The sequence below is a fragment of the Oncorhynchus masou genome, chromosome 24 (genome assembly GCF_036934945.1).
Source record: "Oncorhynchus masou masou isolate Uvic2021 chromosome 24, UVic_Omas_1.1, whole genome shotgun sequence".
Lineage (NCBI taxonomy): Eukaryota > Metazoa > Chordata > Actinopteri > Salmoniformes > Salmonidae > Oncorhynchus > Oncorhynchus masou.
In genome coordinates this window covers 38,149,034-38,167,704 of record NC_088235.1, presented here as the reverse complement: position 1 = coordinate 38,167,704, position 18,671 = coordinate 38,149,034, and the positions used below count along the sequence as shown (strand labels likewise).

At 40.4% G+C, this 18,671-nt stretch overlaps 1 protein-coding gene across 1 annotated transcript; it reads left to right on the top strand.

Annotated features, from left to right (window-relative positions):
• The first annotated feature begins 556 nt into the window (after window positions 1-556).
• LOC135512141 (very long chain fatty acid elongase 5-like) lies at window positions 557-16,838 on the top strand. Its single transcript, XM_064933842.1, has 8 exons — window positions 557-712; window positions 1,923-1,987; window positions 2,406-2,593; window positions 11,458-11,535; window positions 12,720-12,891; window positions 14,908-15,032; window positions 15,398-15,532; window positions 15,735-16,838. The coding sequence occupies exons 2-8, from the start codon at window positions 1,930-1,932 to the stop codon at window positions 15,864-15,866; spliced, it is 888 nt and encodes a 295-aa protein (XP_064789914.1). The 5' UTR covers window positions 557-712; window positions 1,923-1,929; the 3' UTR covers window positions 15,867-16,838.
• The last annotated feature ends 1,833 nt before the right edge of the window (window positions 16,839-18,671 follow it).

Sequence of the window (18,671 nt, the reverse complement as noted above, 5' to 3'; positions counted from 1 at the left end):
GTGAAATTGGTGGTGTAGCTAATAAACTGGCTGGCGAGTGTATGCGTGTACATTGTACTATTAATTTGGTGTGAGAGAGACTGAGAGTCTGTCAATTTGTTTTCCCTTTTGTACTTCAATTATTTGCCAGTAATATAACATTTGACATGTCACTATTCTTTTGATACTTTTGTGAGTGTAATGTTTACTGTTGATTTCAGATAGTTTATTATCTATTCCACTTGCTTTGGCAATGTAAACATGTTTCCCATGCCAATAAATCCCTTGGAATTGAATTGAGCGTCAAATGTCATATTCAATTGTACATATCCACTCTATGCATGAATTGCGGCAAAGTTAGTTCCTGTTTCAGTCAAGTCTTGCATGGGTCAAAAAAGAACACCCAAATGATTGGTTGACAATAGAGCCTCCCATAATGCAGGTGATGACTGCATGATAAAGTGGTGAAGAGCAACTGCAGAAATGTGCAGTCGACTGAAGTCATAACTTCATGACCTTTGATCACATGATTTTTGTAAAGTTCATGCAGTCGTCATCTGCAGTCGGAAATCGGAACATTTTTATTCCCACAATGCAACACACTACACAAGGCGTTGACCTGACAAAAGTGATCTGCTCGACGCGCCCTGTGTTTCACCCGCTGTTTCACAGACTGACGAGGCTCAACATTTGTGCTTAGGACCCGTCAGCCAAGGCTACGCATCTTCCAGGGGTACGTTTCACGAGCTGGAATGTGGTTTGGGATAAGATGGTCTTCGTTTTCATTGAGTTGTGGATATGCTAACAATATTTACATAATTGATACATTTGATAATATAATTTAAGAAGCGGTTTCATAGTTCATGTCTCGCCAACTAGGTCCTCTAGCTAGGCTATGTAAAACAATTGATGATTAGTCGGTGGCCTCTGATGCGAACGATTGCGATTGTTATTTGCCATATGTGTCCGGATTTGGGCAGCTGATTTAGACAAAATTGTACTTTTTGTTAACGACAACATTGTAATAGTAATACAGGCTTTGGCTACACGGCTACATTTAAACAGTAGTGAGGTTATGGTAAACTACATCCTGATCCAGCACAGCAGACATAGGCTATCCAACTTTCCTGCTATAATAAGTTGATGCGCTACTAGGCTATGATGCTCTCTGTTTTATTTACTTTTTGCTTTGATTTTATTAGCGAACTTTATACAAGATGTTTAGGTGCTGTTTAGATTAAATGACAACATTTGGAGACAAGTCAGTAATAACTACAAGTATCACTTACAATGAAGTGAGTTCATTATTAACCTCTATTGACCCATAAATATCTTGCAAGAGTAATTTAAATGTTGATGTTTGTATTTGTATCCTTTTGGGACTGCTTGAACAGCTACTTCAGCACCATAATAATTATAAAGGAAATATCCGAATGATGAAAAATATCTAAGAGTGGTCAAGAAGTAACCAGATTCTATAGCCTTTGATGAACTTGACGTTATCTTCTTATGAATGGCAATGCATTACACTTTTGTCACATTGACTGCCAATTGCATTGGGCCCGTAGTCGGACTATCGCTTAAATCTTAACCTTCTGAAATGGACTTTATAGCTTGCCTAGGCAGAAAGCAGCCTAGCATCTTTGCGTGTTCTTTCAGTCCAAAGTTGGTTGTGCCAAATGATCGTACCTCTGGTACAATGAACCAAGCTTTGATTTCCCGTAAACTGCTGTGTGTAATTTAAGAGAAACATATTTTGTCAACACAGTTAAGCTGATTTACTCAGTCACATTCCAGCAGTGCTGCTTGAATAAGGTATTTTATTTATACCAAAGTGGTAATTTACCAAACATTTCAGGTCTTTCAGAATGTATAACTATGGCTGTGGTGATGAGCTGCAATATGTGACTTGATAATCTCTCCTCTTTCATCTGTCTATTTAGGTCAGAAATGGAGACTTTTAATTATAAACTAAACATGTACATAGACTCATGGATGGGTCCCAGAGGTAAGTGTTATTACTGTTTCATTACGCAATTTTAAATTACAGTTTAGGAATTATCATATGAATAAATGCTTAATTATTAACATACAATTAATTATGACACTATATCTCCTCATGAAATGTTTGCATTGTGTGTTAATACATGCAGTGGAATACACCAGGTCTTTTTGCACCTTCATAATTCTAGCGCAACCTTTCCTGGAGTTAAACAAACATGCTTTGTAGTCACAGCCAATTCTCACTCATACTGTATTGTATCCTTTTACCCCCTTCAACCAATATGCCTGTCCTGCAATGTACCTACTCCTCTCTATGCTCTCTATCTCACTGGAAAGGAAATACAGTAAATATGGGAATAGCATGCAGAAAAAAAGGAGCATCTTACACTGTTAGATCAGGTTGCTCTGTCCATGTATTTCAGATGAGCGGGTACAGGGATGGCTGCTTCTGGACAACTACCCTCCAACCTTTGCACTAACAGTCATGTACCTGCTGATCGTATGGATGGGGCCCAAGTACATGAGACACAGACAGCCGGTGTCTTGCCGGGGTCTCCTCTTGGTCTACAATCTGGGCCTCACGATCTTGTCCTTCTATATGTTCTATGAGGTAGGCAGGCTACTCCTGATCTGAACTGATAGACATCCAAAGGAGGTGTTGGTATCATCGCAATGCAACACTGCAGGCGGTTAAGGGGAAGTGAGAGGATTGGGTGACTGGTAGGCGTGTCTAAATGATTGTTTTATTTGGCTAATTTTGTTGAAGGATTCTGTGAGGATTAGGGAAATTGTGATTCTGATTCGACAAAAATGGTGTCTTGCACTGAAGCCACCCCAGAAGACAATGCTTGTGGGGGAGTGAGTTGAGCACAGCTGGTCTCTGACAGGATCATTGTTAACACAAACAAATCTCTCACCCAACATCAACACAGCCCTCAATTGTTTCTGAAAACCTGCTGCTATTATTAGAAAGTTGAAGTTGTAACTAATAATTCTGAAATGGTTGACATGATGTACTGATAAACAGTCTGTATCCTCTGTGGAAGTCTGCTAGTAGTTGATATCATTATCGCCAATACTTTCTGTAGTGTAATCAGCCTCGAAATGTCATGATATAGTGTATTCAGACCCTTTAAATTGTTCCACATTTGTTTTATGTTACAGCCTTATTCTAAAATGGATTAAATAGTCCCCCCCCCATCAATCTACACACACAATACCCCATAATGACAAAGAAAAAACATTTTTTTAAATGTACAATTTTATCAAATTTATCAAATATAAAAAACAGAAATATCACATTTACATAAGTATTCAGACCTTTTAGTCAGTACTTTGTTGAAGCACCTTTGGCTGCGATTGCAGCCTTTTCTTGGGTATGACGCTACAAGCTTGGCACATGCATTTGGGGAGTTTCTTCTATTATTCTCTGCAAATCCTCAAGGTCTGTCAGGTCGCATGGGGAGCGTCGCTGCACAGTTATTTTCAGATCTTTCCAGAGATGTTAGATTGGGTTCAAATACGGGCTCTGGCTGGGCCACTCAAGTACATTCAGAGACCTGTCCCGAAGCCACTCCTGCGTTGTCTTGGCTGTGTGCCTTCCTGTTGGAAGGTGAACCTTTGTACCAGTCTGAGGCCCTGAGTGCTATGGAGCAGGTTTTCATCAAGGATCTCTCTGTACTTTGCTCCATTCATCTTTCCCTCGATCCTGACTTGTCTCCCAGATGCTGAAAAACATCCCCACATCATGATGCTGCCACCACCATGCTTCACCTTGGGATGGTGCCAGGTCTCCTCCAGATGGTCCCTCTGACAGAGCTCCAGAGTTATTCTGTGGAGATGGGAGAAACTTGCAGAAAGACAATCATCTCTGCACAACTCCACCAATCAGGCCTTTATGGTAGAGTGGCCAGAAGCAAGCCACTCCTCAGTAAAATGCACACGACAGCCCACTTGGAGTTTGCCAAAAGGCACCTAAAGACAATCAGACCATGAGAAACAAGATTCTCTGATCTGATGAAACCAAGATTGAAATCTTTGGCCTGAGATTGGGGGGGGGGACTATTTAACCAATTTTAGAATAAGGATGTAACCTAACAAAATGTGGAAAAAGTACATGGGTCTGAATACTTTCCGAATGCACTGTAGTTATACAAATGAGGGACAAAGTCTGTTCTCCACCTGTAAGTCTAAAGTCTTTTCCATTCATACCACAGTGGCCAAATTGGCCCAATTTGGTTTGCATTACATAAAAAGATTGGCTGTGCCCATGCTGTGTAAATAATTAAACTTGCTGATTCTGACATTACCCCTGCTTTTAGTCCTCTGAAAACAATGCCACCCAATTTAAATCCGAAGTAGTTAGGCGTCCCGAGTGGCGCAGTGGTCTAAGAAACTGCATTGCGGTGCTAGCTATGCCACTAGAGATTCTGGGTTCGAGTCCAGGCTCTGTCGCAGCCGGCCGCGACCGGGAGACCCATGGGGCGGCGCACAATTGTCCCAGCGTCGTCCGGTTTAGGGGAGGGTTTGGCCAGCAGGGATGTCCTTGCCCCATTGGCGGGACGGGCGCGGTGCACGCTGACACGGTCGCCAAGGGCACAGTGTTTCCTTCGTCACATATGGGTTAAGTGGGCATCGTGTCAAAAAGCAGTGCGGCTTGGTTAGGTTGTGTTTCGGAGGATGTACTGTAGCTACCAATTGGATAACACCAAAAAAAAGTTGTTGCTTGTTGTTGTCACCTGGCACTTAGAAATAGCATTTTTACAATGGGATGTTTTTTTAAATAACCATATTGAATAGCAAACAACCAAGGGGCTGATTCAGACTTAGGAAATGTGGGCCTTTCCTACGCACGCCTTTCCTACACATGCATTTCTTATGCTTTCTCAGTATTTTTGGTTTTCAGACTTACCTTATTCAGTCGCGTAACTCATTCTGCAGGTGTGGCTACCTTGCATGCAGTGAATACATTTTATTAAACCACTGAAAACCCTCCAACTTGCTGGCCAACAGATTTTGTTGTGGAGTTTTCATTCAATAGCGTTTTCAGTACATTTATCTTAAGTTATTCCTTTAAATACAGTGTACCTTTTTAAAAATTTGTCAGACTCACTAGAATATATAGAGAGAACGGGTTCAGAATATTAGGCAACAATAAGAGAAAGCCATCTAAATGTATGCATATTTGTCTCAGTTTCAGAAACAATTGGTAAATTTAAAAATATTCTGATCCTGTAGATTATTTAGGGTTAGGAAATTATTTATGAATCATAAAAAATGCATTTGGAGAGCCTTTACACACGAAAAAAAAAAACTGGTTTGATTCACTCTGAAAATGGCCACATTCAGTTTTTCAACCCATGGTAATTTTGGACGGTTAGTTTACATTCACCCACACACATTCACATACACACACACACACACACATAACATGCAAAAACACACATACATACACATTACACACACATGCAATTTTACACTCAAAATTTGCTGCTGCTACTCAGTTCTTCATTTTACTCTTATTATTATCTATTCTGATGCCTAGTCACTTTACCCTTCCTTCATGTACATACAGTATCTACTTCAAATACCTCATACCTCTGCACATTGATCTGGTACTCCCTGTTGAAAGCTCCATTCTTGTGTAGATTTATTCTTCTTGTGTTACTATTTTTATTTTTAAACTCTGCGTTGTTGGGAAAGGCTCGTAAGCAAGCGTTTCACTGTAAAGTCTGCACCAGTTGTTTTCGGCACATGTGAAAAATAACATTTCATTTGACATAGAATTATAATAGAAAAAATAGTATACAATAGTAGGCTATACTCTCGTCTATTGCCTGCACTAACCATTGATCTGTGCGTCGGGTTCAAACTGTTATGGGTTGGTCTGCACTCAGCTCCAGAACAATTTAATTAGTGTCAATGAATGTTAATGTCATTAAATTTTTTGTTTGATTTTCAATTCCCTTATCCAAATGGATTACTAATTTACCTACTCGTATCAAAATGTAAATTACAGTGCATGAAGAATGGTGTTATTCCTATCGGGAGAAATAAAGTACATGCTTTTTCCACTTGGAACCGACAAGTTGCTGGACCTTGTTCATGGTTTCTTTGATTGTAAAGGTAGTGGACTTAATTAGGGAATTAAGTCAAAGGACATAATACTGCAAATCTGTAGACACACCCCCACCACACACTTGTCCCTCCAGAGATGAAACCTCTCTCATCGTCACTCAACGCCTAGGTTTACCTCCACTGTACTCACATTCTACCATACCCTTGTCTGTACATTACACCTTGAATCTATTCTACCACGCCCAGAAATATGCTCCTTTTATTCCCTGTCCCCAACGAACTAGACAACCAGTTCTTATAGCCTTTAGCCTTATCCTACTCCTCCTCTGTTCCTCAAGTGATGTAGAGGTTAACCCAGGCCCTGTAGCCCCCAGTTCCATTCCTATCCCCCAGGCGCTATCATTTGTTGACTGTAACCGTAAAAGCCGTGGTTTCATGCATGTTAACATCAGAAGCCTCTTCTCTAAGTTTTATTCACTGCTTTAGCACACTGCGCCAACACTGACGTCCTAGCCGTGTCTGAATCCTGGCTTAGGAAGGCCACCAAAAATTCTGAAATTTCTATCCTCAACTACATTTTCCGCCATGATAGAACTGCCAAAGGGGGTGGAGTTAGCCTGCAGAGTTTTGTCATGCTATCGAGGTCTGTGCCCCAAAGCGTTTGAGCTACTACTCCACCTTTCCAGAAATAAGTCTCTCACTGTTGCCACTTGTTATAGACCCCTCTCAGCCCCAAGCTGTGCCCTGCACACCATATGTGAATTAATTGTCCCCCGTTTATCTTCAGAGTTCGTACTGTTAGATGACCTAAATTCAGCCGTCCTACAATCTAAGCAAGATGCCCTCAATAACACACAAATTATCATGGAACCTACCAGGTACAACCTTAAATTCGTAAACACGGGCACCCTCATCGATATGATCCTGACCAACCTGCCCTCTAAATACATCTCTGCTGTTTTCTACCAGGATCTCAGCGATCACTCATTGCCTGCGTCCATAATGGGTCTGCGGTCAAACGACCACCCCTCATCACTGTCAAACGCTCCCTAAAGCACTTCAGCGAACAGGCCTTTCTAATCGACCTGGCCCGGGTATCCTGTAAGGATGTTGACCTCATTCCGTAAGTAGAGGATGCCTGGTTGCTCTTTAAAGGTGCTTTCCTCACCATCTTAAACAAGCACGCCCCATTCAAAAAATGCAGAACTAAGAACAGATATAGCCCTTGGTTCACTCCAGACCTGACTGCCCTTGACCAGCACAAAAACATCCTGTGGCTTACTGCATTAGAATCGAATAGTCCCCGCGATATGCAACTTTTCAGGGAAGTTAGGAACAAATATACACAGGCAGTTAGGAAAGCAAAGGTTAGCTTTTTCAAACAGAAATTTGCATCCTGTAGCACAAACTCCAAAAAGTTCTGGGACACTAAAGTCCATGGAGATTAAGAGCACCTCCTCCCAGCTGCACACTGCACTGAGGCTAGGAAACACTGTCACCACCGATAAATCTCCGATAATCAAGAATTTCAAGAAGTATTTTTCTACGGCTGACCATGCTTTCCACCTGGCTACCTCTACACTGGTCATCAGCTCTACACCCCCAACAGCAACTTGCCCAAGCCTCCCCCATTTTCCCTTCATCCCAATCCATCAGATAGCTGATGTTCTGAAAGAGCTGTAAAATCTGGACCCCTATAAATCAGTTGGGCTAGACAATCTGGACCCTCTCTTGCTAAAATTATCTGCCGCAATTGTTGCCACCCCTATTACTAGCCTGTTCAACCTCTCTTTCGTATCGTCTGAGATCCCTAAAGATTGGAAAGCTGCAGCGGTCATCCCCCTCTTCAAAGGGGGTGACACTCGAAACCCAAACTGTTACAGACCTATATCTATTCTACCCTGCTTTTCTAAGGTATTCGAAAGCCAAGTTAACAAACAGATCACCGACCATTTTGAATCCCACCGTACCTTCTCCGCTATGCAAATCTGGTTTCCGAGCTGGTCATGAGTGCACCTCACCCATGCTCATGGTCCTAAACGATATCATAACCGCCATCGATAGAAGACGGTACTGTGCAGCCGTCTTCATCGACCTGGCCAAGGCTTTCAACTCTGTCAATCACCGTATTCTTATCTGCAGACTCAATAGCCTTGGTTTCTCAAATGACTGCCTCGACTGGTTCACCATCTACTTCTCAGACATAGTTCAGTGTGTCAAATCGGAGGGCCTGTTGTCCGGACCTTTAGCAGTCTCTATGGGGGAGTCACAGGGATCAATACTCGGGCTGACTCTTTTCTCTGAAAATATCATTGTCGCTCTTGCTGCTGGTGATTCTCTGATCCACCTCTACACAGACAACACCATTCTGAACACTTCTGTCCCTTCTTTGGACACTGTGTTAACAAACCTCCAGATGAGCTTCAATGCCATACAACACTCCTTCTGTGTTCTTTGTGTCACACTGCTTTGCTCTATCTTGGCCAGGTCGCAGTTGTAAATGAAAGCTTGTTCTCAGCTGGCCTACCTGGTTAAATAATGGTGAGGAAAAAAAAACCTTCATGAAATCGATCTCCACCCCAAACGAATAGCGGGTAATTAGAATGCCATCATCATGCTTAACTTCAAGGTCTGAATACACATAAAGAGAGAGAACTATGAAATAACACATTGAATCATGTGTTAAACAAATCAAAAATATTTGAGATTCTTCAAAGTAGCCACCCTTTGCCTTCATGACAGCTTTGCACACTCTTGGAATTCTCTCAACCAGCTTCATGAGGCAGTCACCTAGAATGCGTTTCAATTAACTGGTGTGCCTTGTTAAAAGTTAATTTGTGGAATTCCTTTCCTTCTTAATGCGTTTGAGCCAATCAGTTGTGTTGTGACAAGGTAGGAGGGTATACAGAAGATAGCCCTATCTGGTAAAAGACCAAATCCATATTATGGCAAGAACTGCTCAAATAAGCAAAGAGCAACAACAGTCCATCATTACTTTAAGTTTCTTCAAGTGCAGTCGCAAAAACCAACAAGCGCTATGATAAAACTGGCTCTCATGAGGACCGCCACAGGAAAGGAAGACCCAGTTACATCTGCTGCAGAGGATAAGTTCATTAGAGTTACCAGCTTCAGAAATTGCAACCCAAATAAATGCTTCCCAGAGTTCAAGTAACAGACCCATCTCAACACCATTCAGAGGAGACTGCGTGAATCAGGCCTTCATGGTAGAATTGCTGCAAAGAAACCATTACTAAAGGACAACAAGACTAAGGAGACTTGCTTGGGACAAGAAACACAAACAATGGACATTAGACTGGTGGAAATCTGTCCTTTTGTCTGATGAGTCCAAATTTGAGATTTTTGGTTCCAACCGACTTGTCTTTGTGAGACGCAGAGTAGGTGAATGGATGATCTCCACGTGTGTGGTTTCCACCGTGAAGCATGGAGGAGGTGTGATGGTGTGGGGGTGATTTTTCTGGTGACACTGTCAGTGATTTATTTCAAATCCAAGGCACACTTATCCAGCATGGCTACCACAGCATTCTGCAGTGATACGCCATCCCATCTGGTTTGCACTTAGTCCCACTATCATTTGTTTTTCAGCAGGACAATGACCCAACACCTCCAGTCTGTGTAGGGGCTATTTGACCAAGACGGAGAGTGATGCAGTGCTCCATCAGAGGACCTGGCCTCCACAATCACCCGACCTCAACCCAATTGAGATGATTTGGGATGAGTTTGACCGCAGAGTGAAGGAAAAGCAGACAACAAGTGCTCAATATATGTGGGAACTCCCTCAAGACTGTTGGAATAGCCTTCCAGGTGAAGCTGGTTGAGAGAGTGCCTTGATGACAGCTTTGCACACTCTTGGCAAAGGGTGGCTACTTTGAAGAATTTAACATTTTATTTAACAGGCAAGTCAGTTAAGAACAAATTCTTATTTACAATGATGGCCGTCCCTGGCCAAACCCGGATTACACTGGGCCAATTGTGCGCCGCCCTATGAATCTAAAGTATAAAAATAACATTTGTTTAACACTTTTTTTGATTACTACATTATTCCATTTGTGTTAGTTCATATTTGTGATGTCTTCACCATTAGTGAATGTAGAAAATAGTAAAAACAAAGAAAAATGTTTGAATGAGCAGGTGTCCAAACTTTTGACTGGTACTGTATATGGACATTTACCCCATATATCCTTCGTTTTGAATTACATAGTAAGAATAAAGAAGATTTAGTATTAGTGTAGTACTGATAAATGGTATATTATAAGTCAAGGAAAAATATTCTAGTCTGCAGTATATTGTTGTGAATAATTGTTTTGCTAACATAGTAAAAGTGGGCATGCAGCATCACATTTAAAACAACAGCAGGCATAACAATGTCATTGTTGAAGTGATTAGTGTCTGTGTTGAGACTTTTGTGTTATTTGATGTGTCCTCTGCATGTACGAGATTACCCAGTTGAGTAGTGGAGCACAACATTTGCCAATCACAGGCCTGTCCTTATTCTACTTTCATCCCCATGGGCACATACAGGGCAGTCACTCTCCTGGTGCCGCAATCATTGGATAATATGACTGTATGCCTCGAAGTCATCAACATAGTTAGCTCTCTGCTTTGCCCTGCTTTTTTAGCAGGGCAAAGCAGAGAGCTGTTCTGGACTGGGTCCTCTCTCGATTAAATGGACTAAAATCCTGTGGGAAAGATCAATGTTCTTCAGAAAATGTTTTTTTCAGTACAACATAAAAAGGGGGGGGGGGGGGGTAATTCTGTCCCTGAGTAGTGCTTGGAGTTTGAGCACATAACACAGCTAAAATAATACACTTTAAGCTGAATCTGGACTTTAAACTTGTTACATTTAACCCTTTGTTTTTGTCAGTTATTCAAGGCAGTGGTGGATAAAGGCAGAGCCATTTCCATCCATCCCAAATGAGATGAAATGTGTGAACAAGGCCTCCATTTAGTAACTGTGGAATCACTGGGCTGCTCAACAACAATAAACAATGCAGTCACAATGTTGCAGTGGCAACAAAAAGGGTACTGATATTCTCTCTGGTAAATGAGACTAAAATGGAGAGGAGGAGACACAAAATGACTCACGGATATAATATTGCCCACTGTCCACGCCTGCAGCAAGTATGCGAATCTAGCATCCTAAATTCTGATGTAAATTCTAACAGGTTTACTTACTATCCGATTTTGTATGGGAGAAAGCAAATTGATGTCGCAAGTGTTTTATTTTATTTTATCTTATGACACTTGCAATACAAGAATGAAATAAATGTGATATTACAATACAAGGGCAGTGAGGTATTAATGTGATTCAAGCTGTGTGAAGATGCCAAAGACATGACAATCTAGGTTTTTCTAAATCACCTTGTTCTCTGTCCCCAGATGGTGTCTGCTGTGTGGCATGGGGATTATAACTTCTTTTGCCAAGACACACACAGTGCAGGAGAAACCGATACCAAGGTAAAGCAGTCTCATTCTATGTAACCCCTCTGTTCACATTATATAGAATTTAATATAAAACAATCTGTTAGATTCAAAATGTGTATAGTATGTGAGGTGAGAAATGCATTGTCACCAGACACCAGCTTGACTTCACCCTTTTGTTCATTCTCTTCGTGATATTTCCATACCCTTTGGCTCACTACCAGAGATGCAAATATTAGCTTGACAACAAACTTCAAAGACAAACTAATTACCAGATCAATATGTACTGAGCTACTTTTATTGATATTTTCTTGTCCTGGTGGCTTCCAATTCTACTGGTACATTTCACCTCAGCCAGTACCTGCAAATTCTAACAGATAACCAACTGGGCACAGACATCAGTTCGTCTAGTTTTGATTTACTTTTGGTTGTCAACTAACGCGAATTCAGTGTGAAATCACCAACAAATGTCACCATGTCATTGGATTTAGGTCAAAAGTTGGGTGAAAAAAATATGAAAAGCCCTTATGTTGATGACTTTTTGCAAATCCAATCAGTTTTCCACATTGATTCAACATTATCACATAGATTTTTTTGGTTGAAATGACATGGAGACAAGTTGATTCAACCAGTTTTTGCCCAGTTGGCTGTCTGACCCTGTGGCTTCCCATCTATTTAATCTGTGCTGCTGTCATCAGTAGTGAAATGTGTGATTGGATTGCAGTTCTACAGCAGGTTTTCTTAAACTATGGGTCGGGACCCAAAGTGGGCCCTGAGTTTGTGGGAAGTGGGTTGTGATTTATGAGAATACATATATAATCACACACTTTCTTCTTAATTTGGGTTGTTGGAGGACAATTTGGGTCACTGGAGGACGGTCAATTTTTCATTTGGGTCTCGAACTGATAAAGTTTAAGAATCCCTGTTCTACAGTGATTAAAACTTGTAAAAGTGTCCCTGTCGTCACAGCAGTGGATGATCATATTCTTTATTTGTGTCCTTAATAGAGATTTCAAGATTATTTCAGTACAGATGACCATTTTTTTGTCCCTCAACACAACTGGTAAAATGATTTTCACTGCCCATTCCTCATAGGGTGAAATACAAATCTGGCCATGTATGAGTATTGAGTATATCCTTGCAGGAAAGTGAACGACTAGAAAAAGTATTGTATTGGCTGAAAGCTTGACTCTTATTCTTGGCTTTTTTTCTCATTTCAGATCATAAATGTGCTGTGGTGGTACTACTTCTCCAAGCTCATAGAGTTTATGGATACCTTCTTCTTCATCCTACGGAAGAACAACCATCAGATCACGTTTCTGCACATCTACCACCATGCTAGCATGCTCAACATCTGGTGGTTCGTCATGAACTGGGTGCCCTGTGGTCACTGTGAGTGTTCTAACACAATATTCCCCTTCTATCCTCAACACAGTGGAATAAGCAAGTCAGTTTACACAATGAATCATTCAGAACCACTAAAGTCAAATCCACTGAGCTTTAGGTGAACCTTTTCTACCCAATTCCTGAAATAGGCTTGGACAAGTAGCATATATACAGTATATTCAGACCCCTTGACTTTTTCCACATTTTGTTACATTACAGGCTTATTCTACAATGGATAAAAGTGTGTGTGTGTGTGTGTGTGTGTCAATCTACACAAAATACCCCTTAATAAAAAATAAAATATTTTTTTTTATATAAGTATTCAGACCCTTTGCCATAATTCGAAATTGAGCTCCGGTGCATCCTGTTTCCATTGATCATCCTTGAGATGTTTCTACAACTTGATTGGAGTCCACCTGTGGTAAATTCAATTGATTGGACATGATTTGGAAAGGCACACACCTGTCTATATAAGTTCCCACAGTTGACAATGAATGTCAGAGCAAAAACCAAACCATGAGGTTGAAGGCACAGATCTGGGCAAGGGTACGAAAAACATTTCTGCAGCATTGAAGGTCCCCAAGAACATAGTGGCCTCCATCATTCTTAAATGGAAGAAGTTTGGAACCACCAAGACTCTTCCTAGAGCTGTCCGCCCGGCCAAACTGCGGAATCGGGGGAGAAGGGCCTTGGTCAGGGAGGTGACCAAGAACCCAATGGTAACTGACAGAGCTTCAGAGTTCCTCTGTAGAGATGGGAGAACCTTCCAGAAGGACAAGCATCTCAGCAGCACTCCACCAATCAGACCTTTATGGTAGGGTGGCCAGACAGAAGCCACTCCTCAGTAAAAGGCACATAACAGCCTGCTTGGAGTTTGCCAAAAGACACCTAAAGACTCTCAGATCATGAGAAACAAGATTCTCTGGTCTGATGAAACCAATATTTAACTTTTTGGCCTGAATGCCAAGCGTCACGTCTGGAGGAAACCCGGCACCATCACTACAGTGAAGCATGGTGGTGGTGGCAGCATCATGCTGTTGTGATGTCTTTTAGCAGCAGAGACTGGGAGACTTGTCAGGATCAAGGGAAAGATGAATGGAGCAAAGTACAGAGAGATCCTTGATGAAAACCTGCTCAGGACCTCAGACTGGGGCAAAGGTTCACCTTCCAACAGGACAACGATCCTCAGCATACAGCCAAGACAACACAGGAGTGGCTTCGGCACATTTCTCTAAATGTCCTTGAGTGGCCCAGCCAGAGCCCGGACTTGAATCTGATCGAACATCTCTGGAGAGACCTGAAAATAGCTGTGCAGCAACGCTACCCATCCAACCTGAGAAAGCTTGAGAGGATCTGCAGAGAAGAATGGGAGAAACTCCCCAAATACAGATGTGCCAAACTTGTAGCGTAATACTCAAGAAGACTCAAGGCTGTAATCGCTGCCAAAGGTGTTTCAACAATGTACTGAGTGAAGGGTCTGAATACTTATGTAAATGTGATATTTCTATATATATATATATATATATATATATAAACTTGCAAAAATGTCTATAAATTTTAGAATAAGGCTGTAACCTAACAAAATGGGGAAAAAGTCAAGGTGTCTGAATACTTTCTGAATGCGCTGTACATGGAATATTATTCTAAGTAGCCATTCAGGTGTCTTTGATTACATGTTTTTCTTGACTTGATTCTGTGATTGAGAAACCTTCAAGTGAAGTAGATCCGTTGTTAGAATTAAGTGTGAATTGAACCTACTTTTATTTCAGGACTGCACAGCATGCTTTTGCTGTGATATACTGTACCCTCACCTCGTAATTTCTTTACCCTCTCACTGTGGCAAACAGTGTCCTAGAATAGTAATATATTAATCATTTATGCAAAGAAAGTTAGAAAACAGGCATGAGATGCCAATAATTCTCATGAATTGATGTCTAATGTAGATTCATTATCTACCCCATAGTCTCTGACACTGCTAATGTAGATGAATCATTTACCCCTTATCTTATGTCTCTGCCTCAGCCTACTTTGGTGCCTCCCTGAACAGCTTCATCCATGTCCTGATGTACTCTTACTATGGGCTCTCTGCTGTCCCGGCCTTGCGGCCCTATCTATGGTGGAAGAAATACATCACACAAGTACAGCTGGTGAGCCTGCATTTCCATATGTATTGTTTAAAACCCTCAGAGATGGACTTTCACATCCATAGTAATCATCCAGTGTATTGTTCATCCAATCTCAGGGTCTTCGTGAATGTAACAAAGGCCACAGGAACCATTGGGCCATTGGTACTGAGTGAAAGTAGCATGTGTATTCTGATCCCTATTATCTTCTGCACTGTATGCAATGGCAATGTTTTCCATGGATAGAGCAGTGTTTTAAGTGCAATGAGTTTCAGAAATATGTATTTTGGAGATGTTCCAAAACTGTCTTGGATTATTTCTGCATGTGCATTTGATATTCACTTAGTTTACAAACAGGTCATTTGAGTTTTGTCTCATTTACTCTCTAGATTCAGTTCTTTTTGACCATGTCCCAGACGATATGTGCAGTCATTTGGCCATGTGATTTCCCCAGAGGGTGGCTGTATTTCCAGATATTCTATGTCGTCACACTTATTGCCCTTTTCTCAAACTTCTACATTCAGGTGAGCAAATATAAAACCCTTGCATTAATTAGACATACTGTAATTGTTATTATTATTAATGAATTATGGTGTTATGAAGTATTTTACATTGCCATGATGGTGACTGGGTTAAATATAACAGTGCATTGTTGTCAGTCATTTTGGGGGGGGGTTCAGATTTGTAGCACATCCTAATATATTGACTCCTTCCCTCTGTTTTTAGACTTACAAGAAACACCTTGTTTCACAAAAGAAGGAGTATCATCAGAATGGCTCTGTTGCTTCATTGAATGGCCATGTGAATGGGGTGACACCCACAGAAACCATTACACACAGGAAAGTGAGGGGGGACTGAATCTTGAATACTGTTACAATCCTAACTGTAGGACATATCTACTGTATGTAATGTCGCTAGGAGAGAAGGGATAAAACATTTCTTCATGAGGATTACTAATGAAGAAATGTATTAGAAGAGTCTAAGCTAGTTAATTCACAAAAGACAAGACATGTTTATCTGAAAGAGATTCCTAACATTTTGCACACCGCAACCTGTTATTATTCATATTGAATCAAAGTTCATTAGAGTTTCTAAACAAGCATAGCATAGGGAGTAAACTACAGCACAGTAACCCCAGAGACCCACTTCCTTTTAATGCTGCACAAGATGTTCAACTTTGTCTGTCTTCAGTGTGGTGGGGACAAAGCTTTAATCAACCTTGACCCATACAGAAATAATAACTTATTTTCTATGTTTTAATTCACAACATATGCACTTGTCTACATGCTTGTCCATGAGGGGGAAAAATATGTATTTTGGGGATTCTGTTTTGTAAAAGGTACTATATCTGTTTGTTTTTTTCAATATATTTTCTCTCGATATATTTTATTTGACCACAAGGTCATACAATCATTTAGAAGTATGCAAAAGAGTTGCTTCAAAAAAATGCATTAAAATACACAAGCTGTACAATATCAACATAAATAATTAGATACTGATTTGTGTTCCAAAATGGCTTTGCATACAAGAAAGGAAAGATTAAAAAAACAAACAGGATTGTCACTTATGGCTGAGCATTATTACCTAACATACCAGTAATAGATAGTGATCTTTTTCTTTTTTACACTGTGTCCGTATCATTCCCACACTCCCTTCCCAATGTTCCTCAAGGATTTTCTTTTCTTTGTATCCTCTTATTGAGGTTCCCGTCATGAGTATATACACACTAGTACAAATCTAAACTCAGGTACATAATCAATCTGACCGGTTTCGGTTTCAAAAAAACAAAGAAAAGTTTGCCATGTCTTATAAAATAAAGTTGTGATCCACTTTGTGTACATTTCATTTTCTCCAAAGTGAGACTTTGCAAACATACTATTAACCCACTGATTGTAAAATGGTGTGTTTGGCTTTTTCCTCGGGTCAAAATGAGGTTTCTGGCAATCAGACAGGCGTAAACCAAGGCATTTGCTTCCACCTTTGCTATTCCAGAACTACCAACAGTTGTCCCAGAGATATTAGTGGGTCAGGACTTATAGATAATTGTGTTTATATTGGACATTGCATTAGAAATAGCATCCCAATAGCATTTTAGTTTTGGACACTCACACAACCAGAACATATTTTCATAAGTTGCAGAGGTATATTGGCATTGTTCACATTTGGGGTCAACTTGGGAGTAGAACTGAGACAGCTTGGCATTTGTGTAGTAACTTGTGTGTAACAACATGACTGGTACATATAAAAGGGCTTTAAACAAATATTTGTTTATTTCTCAACTGTTAATTAGGGGTTCCCATAAAAAGCTGTGAAACCTATTGTTATTCTTAGATTTTTTTTCCCTTGACATGGGCAAATAACTTGAGCATAGATTGGGAACTTTTTTTCTAATTTGGCACACAGAAATACGCCATAAATAACATGGTGAAAAATAATTGCACTGATTGGCCTGAAGGTGGCGCTGTTACAAGCAGTCTCACTTAAACCCTCATATGCTGAACAAATTTGCCTCAAGGACCCATAAGGTCTGTCAGGATAGATTTTCCAAATGTGGTATGTTGGCCCATATCTTAGCTTTTCTCAAACTACGTTAAGGGATTGGTTAAGAGAGGAAATCTAATTTTACTTGTCCATTTAAATCCTTTGTAAACCCTCTTCACAATGGACTATCAACTTGAAACTGTTTAGGGTCATCAAAGACATTACCATAATGAAGCATGTTAAGTTTGTCATTGAAATCTTAGAAGATAAGGAAACAATTAACAATTAACTTTTTTGACTGCAACGCTTAAAATAATCATAAAGAAATCTCATGAACTAAAAGTAATATTCACTCTAAATGTGGTTTTTGGACTCATCACAATAGTCCCTAAAGAGTTGGAGAAAATAGTGTTGATGCATTCCAAAAAAAAAGCATGTGCATAACCGTGGTAGCAATTGAAAGGGTACAGTTTTGAGATTGTGGGAAAATTATTAGACCAAAAAGTGAGGTCACGCAAATATGAATCCAGACATTACACTAGACTTTGGGCATTTGACATTTACTGTACTTTTTGCCTCATTTGTTGATAACGAAATCTGAAAATACTCTGGATACGTTCAGGAACATGATAAGAGTATTCCTGGAAAATGTGGGGGAGGTGCAACATAAGACAAAACATTTTTACAAGGGTTTGAGTGGGAGAACTAACTGGTATCTCCAGGTGGCCACACACCTGTCTGAAATGTGCACTGTTCCTAAGTAATTTCAATGCACTTTTATGACTCAAAGAAGAGTCAACAACTATGTGGTGCTTTTTTGAGCTCTCCTAGCTGTGCCATTTGAGGAACTAGACCAACCTCACTTGTAGTTTTGTTTGGAACACAACAATTCAACCCCCATCCTCACACAATTACTGTTTTTGTATACGTAATCCAAAAACAGTCCATTATAAATCACAGTCTGGGTCAGGTGGGCATTATTTGGATCCTGTTCTATTGCCAACATGACTAGCTAGGTTATAAAACACGATATTTCAGTGTTATGCTTTCACAATGCAATTCAGGGAAACATGCATTTTGATGTGCATAAAAAGGAGACGTGTGCATTCAGGTGTGTGTACCGTGGAAAATTTTCTTCACAATAGACAAACGGGGTAATTCTGTTCAGAACAACCAAGGGTA